Source organism: Nelumbo lutea, chromosome 1 (assembly GCF_056320005.1).
Source record: "Nelumbo lutea isolate HS-2025 chromosome 1, American lotus-T2T, whole genome shotgun sequence".
In the NCBI taxonomy this organism is placed as follows: domain Eukaryota; kingdom Viridiplantae; phylum Streptophyta; class Magnoliopsida; order Proteales; family Nelumbonaceae; genus Nelumbo; species Nelumbo lutea.
The window spans coordinates 61036213-61043694 of record NC_142684.1 but is presented as its reverse complement, the minus strand read 5'-3'; the positions used below and the strand labels follow the sequence as shown (position 1 = coordinate 61043694).

At 32.3% G+C, this 7482-nt stretch overlaps 1 protein-coding gene across 1 annotated transcript; it reads right to left on the bottom strand.

The window, feature by feature from the left end:
• Positions 1-549: 549 nt before the first annotated feature.
• On the bottom strand, positions 550-6573 carry LOC148874812 (putative vesicle-associated membrane protein 726). The gene is made up of 5 exons (XM_088964457.1): positions 6231-6573; positions 1912-2053; positions 1701-1821; positions 1423-1485; positions 550-1030 (listed from the first exon to the last, which is right to left on the bottom strand). Exons 1-5 carry the CDS (start codon positions 6418-6420, stop codon positions 887-889), a joined length of 660 nt encoding a protein of 219 aa, XP_088820583.1. The 5' UTR covers positions 6421-6573; the 3' UTR covers positions 550-886.
• Positions 6574-7482: the final 909 nt, after the last annotated feature.

Below are 7482 nucleotides of genomic sequence, written 5' to 3'. Positions count from 1 at the left end.
TTAATTATTTTATTTTTATGTTTTTAAATAAAATAAAAATCAAAAACAAAATGGTTAATATTATAAAAAATCACGGGGAATGGGAATTCTCGTAGGGATGGGGATCCCCGCGGGATGGGATGCAGATAACCTTATCCCCTTAATGGTGACGGGGATGGGGATGGGGATGGGGAGAGGCTCCCCGTCCCTGCCCTGCCCCGTTGCCATTCCTAACACCTCCTCATTCACACTTTTATAGGTAGTATAAATAGATAGATGTATATTGTTTTTTGAGATTTCCTCAATGAATGCAATTCCAACTATTATCAATAAAAAATAATTACTGAAAATGATCAAATCTAGATTTTATTTGGAAAGAATAAATTCAAATTGAATGGTTAATTAAAATCAGACTATGAAGTTTATAGCATAGATGTGTTTCAAAACCAATAAATTATATATATATATATATATATATATATATATATATATATATATATATATATATCACCTATTATTCTTCCTTTATCTGCAAAATCTCATTTAAAATTTTCTTGCACACATGGACCATTTTGGAACCGAGTAATCCGTAGTAACAAAAAGGAATTTTGTAACAAATATTCCCAGCATTGTTGAGCAAAATGCTTCCGGCATCAAAAGACTTCTAATTACATATAAAGAATTCATTCGTACCCTCTATACATGCAATGTCCTCAAAAGTATAACCATTCCCATCCCCAAATGCTAGCTGACAAGAAGGGGTGAGTAACCAAAAAGGTCAAGGGAAAAGGGCAAAATAAGCAAGAGAAAAAACTCATTCACAGAGGATGACCATTGACCAGGACCAATCTAGTAAGATAACTCTAATCAAGCATTACAGGAAGCGAAACAGAGCAACTGTGCTTGATCAGCAATTGAAACCATGGCAAATAGACAAGACGATGATGAGAACCAAAGCGACGAAAATACCCAAAACAATAAGCTTTATCTTCATGTTCTCCCACCACATCTTCCTCTTTAATTTGGTTCCTTGCTGCCGGAAATCTTGTGCCTGAAACAATGATAAAAAAATGTATATAGATATCACTCATTGTACAAACAGAAGAAAATATGAGAAAAGGGATGACATGAAGATCAGAGCTAGGATAAAATCCATAATCCTCAACTGGGAAATGGAAATAATCTCCATATTTTTGTCAGTAGTGTTCACTTAGGCTGAGTTTGGAAAGAATACAAATGCAAATATGTACTGTGCAAATACATACAAAATAATGCAAAATATAAGGTTTTGCACTCTACATATTTGCATTTGTACTCCTTCCAAATGAGCCTTAGGAATACAATCCAAATGAAACAAAAAATAGGTTCTGGTCAAATTCCAACGTTAAACATTTCACCAGCTATCAAGTCAGCTGTTAATACATGGCAAATGCTTCAACTAACCTGCGACCTGAGGTTCTCTGTTTTGTCCACCAGAAGCTCTATTTTCTCACCTCGGTCAAGAACCTGTACATGATAAGATTCTTAATTAAGCATTCAACACATCCCAAACCATGAAACAGCATTTTTTTTTTCAATTGGAAAAAGCAGTGCAAATTATGTTCCAACTAATCTCTGACTGAAGCATGATAATGATATTTAGCAGCAATGTGGAAAAATCAGGTGAACAGAAGAACTTTTCGGGAGAAAAAAAAAAATTACAAGAAATTATTTTGACTTGCCTTCTCAATATTTTCCATCATCACTCCCTTAACTTCTGTAACCTGGGCCTTCACTTTTGCTAGCTTACTTATCTCTTCTGGATGATCAACACAGTATTGCATGTGCTGCTTGAGTTTTGGCCTAATGACATTGATGAAGAAGTATTGTCATTTCTATCATATAATTCCTTGATAACAAATATTGTCAAAAGGCTAGAGATAAGCAGAATACCCAAACTCCTTGTTCAGACTTTTGGCTGAAGCAGTAGTACCCTTTCCTCCTCCATATCTCTTGCTGAAATCATCCTTCACTCGTTCAAGAAAGGCAATGGGAATTTGTCTGCCAGCAGATTCAACTGCCACAACACAGTAAGCTGCAGGATCCAAGACAATAAAAATCAGAACTATGCAATGGTCAAGGAAAAATTTATAGTAATCAAATATTAAAATACTGCTCAAATGAGCACTCCTACATCACATCAATAAACAACTAAATTAGTAGAACAAAATAGATACTAAAACTGATAATTCAGCTTCTTATTACTTCAGGACCCCCATCCTCAGGACAAGTCATGACCATTACAGATCTTACGACATTGTCATTAGTCTAAGGAAATGGCTCCTCCCTAAGTTCAAATAAAGATATTTGATAAATGGCTCCTCCCTAAGTTGTCTAAGAGGAACTGACATCCCAAAGTATATAATATACAAGTCCTACTACATTGATAGTTGACTTAAGAAACTGTGTGCATCTGGATCTCCTCCATTCTTTTCTTGCACTTCCATTCAGTCTGTGACAACTGACAAGTATCTCCTTATATAAGTGAAAATACCCATACCTATGAGAAGACACATGTTACACTGAATACAAGTCTAGTAAAAAAGTGTAGGAGTTCCAGACCTTTATCACGCTTCCCAGACCCTACAGGCTACATCTTCAGATTGTTATTATAGATATAACTAGCTCAAAATATTTAAATTCTGAGACAATCTTTGAACCTCTGTTTCCAAATGTTGAATTCCAAATCCAGGACGTCCATTGGTCTGACCCATATTTACCTAATTTGTTAGATGACTCATAAATCAGGATTAGATTGTAAATCAGTACTTGTTAGATTTTGGAATGAGAAATGTTTGAAATAAATAAGTTAGATTGTAAACCAGGATTATATTAAAGAAACTGCTTGAAATAAGACATCTAACACACTTAGATTCCTATTACATGCATAAATACTCATGTAGATTTTTTTGTGTGAAATACAAAAATATCCCCTGAGGTTTTTGACAATTATAAAAACCTCCCCTGTAGTATTGAAAAAACCTATAGTTACCTCCTTTTCCTAATGCATTAGTTTTTCAAAAGTATCCATTTTACGCTTATATCTAAAAGAATTTTTCACTTTTAATTAAAAAATCCTTGAGTTAGATTGAAAAGAATAAAGTAATTTTACTCTATAAAAACTTTAGGTCTAGTGAAGTTTAGAAGGAAAGATCTAGCATTTTGAATTTTATTGAAAGATTCCCTACTAAGCTATAAGGGTAATTTCGTAACTTTGAAGTCTTCATTACTGAAACAAAGATGGAAAGGAGATAATTACAGGTTTTTGTGAAACAGGAGAGGTTTTGGGGAAAGTGAAACCTCAGAGAAGGTTTTTATGATTGAAAAGCATAGCAAATTAGTTAATCAACTAACACTCCAATAACAACTGAACCAGATTAATATGAACGTAGTAGTGAGTCATGAAGTACAAAACTAACTCAAACCAGCAATAAACTATAACATTTTGTGTCACGAAGATGTAGTTTATACCAGAAAACTAATCGCCGCTTGATTAAAATGCCTGAATAGCAATTCATATCGAAAAAGATAAACATTTACTGTTCATGACAGAAGCTGCAATCATTATCCTTCATCAATTACAATTATCCAAAGATGATCAGGTGCTTTGGACATCAAAAACTTCTTTCCAGAATGGTCAACAATTCAGACACTTAAGAGCAGTATAAGGTGCACTGAAACAGGAAAAAGAAAACTAATAACAATCAATGACTGAAATGTCGATATGCTTGATATGGGGTGTCTGAATTCTTGCGATAATAAGTGAAATATATTATAACTTTTATTAACTTTTGTGTCTACATGCAATCCAAATAAATAAAATATATTTATATTGAACAATTCTAACTAAAATAAAAAGAATAATATTCAAATTTGATATTTTATAAACTAATGAAATAAATAGTACATCCAATCCACATTTATATTTAAAAATGATTTTTAATCTCAAAAAAATTATACACTAATTATTAATAATAGAATTATTATTTTCTAACTTAAAATTTATAAATTTTCCTTGATAAGTGTCTTAAAATTTTTATATATTTTTATAAATTATTATTTTAGTTTACATTAAATAACAACATATTTATTATTGGGTCATTCGCTAAAGCGCCCCTTATAGTTTCATTGATTTACACAAACCTACCCTTTAGTTTTTGTTTTATTAAAACACCCTATAATCATTTTACTTAATTGACTTTTCATTAGATAACAGAGGATGGTGGTAGTTTTGACCTTAACATCCATTTGAATAAATTAATGAAAGGAAAATAAAAATGAGAGTACCATTTTTGCCGCTAGTAAGACATGAGCAACCATTCTATTTGGCTCTATTTGGTTGATTTTGTTTTCTATAGAAAGAAGTGTTAAGGGTAATTTTGGAAATAAACAATCATGGGCCCATGTCATTAAACATTTTTCATTTAGTTTAGGTGATCATGTTACTATTTTCAAATGGCAAAACAAACACTTCTTAGTGAAAGTCAAAATAGGTTGCAAACTATAGGGGTGTTTTAGTAAATGACCATTTATTATTCACAAAAAAAAATATTGTTCACAAAATATTTGAGAATATAATATTAAATTGGATATATCAAATACACTAATCAAAATCTATATCAAAAATTTTTTTTATTTCAGAAAAATTATAGAAATAAAATATTAATAATGGAATAATTATTTTAGTTATTAAAAATTATGAATTTGCATATGATGTATAAGAAAGTGGATTTATATAGTGCATTAACATAGTCGATCCAGTGTAAACCCAAGTTAGATTGAACTGGTTCAAACTGATTGATCACTTAATTTGCATCAATTTAAATACCATAGCTTTCTAGAATAATAACTGAAGGACAAAATAGGAAAAGATAAGATATAGGAAGATTCTAGAAAGTGGGAGGTCCAAAACATTATAAATAGGGGCCCATACCCATATGGGATCCATTATTAAGACCTTTATCAAACCCATTATGAAGGAGTAACCCATACTTTCTCTCTCCTCTTTTCCTCTCTCCTGGCAATCACTGACCCCTCCCATTGTCGCTCTCCTCTAGACCTTCGGAGGCTTGACCACCACTACCTTATCACACTTTGCAGGCTTACAAATAATTGAATTTTTTGTAACCCATATTTTAGATGAATTTTTTGTTGATGATAAAAAGTAAAAATAGTATAATAAAAAATAATTGATATAATAATTGCATATATTTTGTGCCTTGGATTTAAATAGAAAAAACAAAATAATGGCCATGTGCATGTATTAATTTGTAAAAATGTATATAACATGTGTATCGGACACTTGATTGATGAATCAATAAAATTATATGAGATTTATGCATCCTAGTATATTAATATATCATTAAAATTCACATTTCTTATGTATTTATATATTATTTGTGGATATTTTAACTTTAAATTTAGTGTTATTAATATATTTATAAAATTTGTATGTATTTTCTTAATATATCCAAATATTTCCATATTTTTCATCTATATCCATGCATTTATAACACATATTCATATTAGTATCAACATACAAGTTGTCTAATATAATACCCAATATGTTATAACAACAATAACCAGCTTAATAACAATGATCGTTTGTTCTCCTCGTTCGATGTAAACTTCGTGTGGTGTAACCTCTTCCATGCTTTATATCAATAACAAATGAGCATAAATGGATAAGTTAATGCATCTTCAACAATCTACGTCTAATTATCTTTACAGGATGTTTTGTTGACTTAGTCCACCAGTCAGAATGTCAGAAAAATAATCCCAATTCCGAAGGCGACGATATTGAAAACGACGTAAACAGAAAAGAGCAATGGATCTAAACCAGATTATTGTAGTCCTCCTTCAGATTAACAATATCAAAGACACCGGAAATGCACATAAACAGTGAAATCAATGAGCTGCGTAATGAAAATTATCCAAATCAACCAGAACATGCACCGAATGAACCAAAATCAGACGGAAAAGAGGCCTTCATCAGCAGATGAAAATTTAAATAAGTAAATAAAACAAATACTACATCTATTTAAAAAATGTTAACTCCTACGACGAAAGGACAGATCATCAACAAGGAAATATAAAAATCAAGCAAACCAAACATGAATCACACGGGAAACATATCAAAAGGAATAAGGAAAAAAGAAGAAAAAATCTATATGAAAATAAAGAAGAGAACATCCAAATATCATTAGACTTACTGAAACCATTTTCAACGAGATAGTTGAATGTGTGGTTATCGCAGTTGTACGTAAACTTGTTGTTGCTGGCGGGGAGCTTTTGAAGACATTGAGAAGCGACGCTGGTGAAATTCCCTTTGAACTCGGTGTATTCGGCGAGGATCACCGTTCCTCGAGCCACAAAGCTGTAGATCAAAGACTGTTGCCCCATCTCGCAACTCCTAACGCAGCAGGAGTTTCAGAGAGAGAGAGAAGGATGTCAGAGACGAAGATAGAGAGAGGAAGAGAGAAAGAGAAAAGAGGGGGATGAGGGAGGGAGAGAGATGAAGAGAGACGATCGGAGAAGGACGGGTTGGAGCGAAATGTTCGCCGAGATAGGAGAATTATTTTTATATAGAAAGATGTTTTGTTTAAAATGGATTGGAGCGTGAGGACAAAATGCTCCTTTTCTTCCATTTAGTTCAACAGTAACCAATTGCCATTCTTCTTGGCATATAATTACGATAACACCATTCAAATGGTTTATTTATTGCGTGACGTGGCACCTAATCTAAATAATAAGGATTGATTAGAGAATTGCCAAGACTACAGCCAAGATGGCGTGTGGGCCTTCCCTTGCCTCGGAATTCAGATCACCATCCGATTTCATGCAGAACATTAAGTGCGGTGGGTCCCACAAAGTGTTCTTTATGAACGGCGATATGGGTCCTACATGAGAACATTCCTCATTCCTCGTCGAGGGTAACCGGGAACCTTACGACGCTTCACGCTACGTGTGTTTTTTATTTTTACTTTCAATTATGGCTATCGGATCATATCCGAATTCTGCTATTATTTTGTCGGGTCCAAATATGGATATGTTATTTATTTATCTATTTATAAATATGTTGTTTATATTGTATATTGTATTTTTTTTGTAATTTTTTATATTATTTTTTATAAAACATATATAATTAAAATATTATATTTTCTTTTTTTAATAATTTATTTTTTTTTTAAATTAAATTGGATCGGATCATATTTGGATATTCAACGCCCTTATTGGATTTGAATCCAATTCAATATTTGTGAGATCAAATTGGATTGAATTAGACCTATAGTTCATCATATCAAATTCAGATATACCTTGTTTCGAATCCAATCCGGTTCATTTGCATTCCTATTAAGGTTCAAAATATCGATAAGCCGGTAGGGGCATATCGGACTATATCGGTATTGTTTTTTTCATTTTTTTTTTCAAAACTGGTTCAGGGGGGCGGTTTAAGGCTCCTCC

Excerpts from the sequence above, each read along its gene's own strand:
- LOC148874812 (XM_088964457.1), bottom strand. The coding sequence starts at position 6,420 with ATGGGGCAACAGTCTTTGATCTACAGCTTTGTGGCTCGAGGAACGGTG. Across the intron at positions 1,822-1,911 it reads AGTCTGAACAAGGAGTTTGG|GCCAAAACTCAAGCAGCACA; the intron begins GTATTCTGCTTA and ends CAATGTCATTAG. Across the intron at positions 1,486-1,700 it reads TGATGGAAAATATTGAGAAG|GTTCTTGACCGAGGTGAGAA; the intron begins GCAAGTCAAAAT and ends TATCATGTACAG.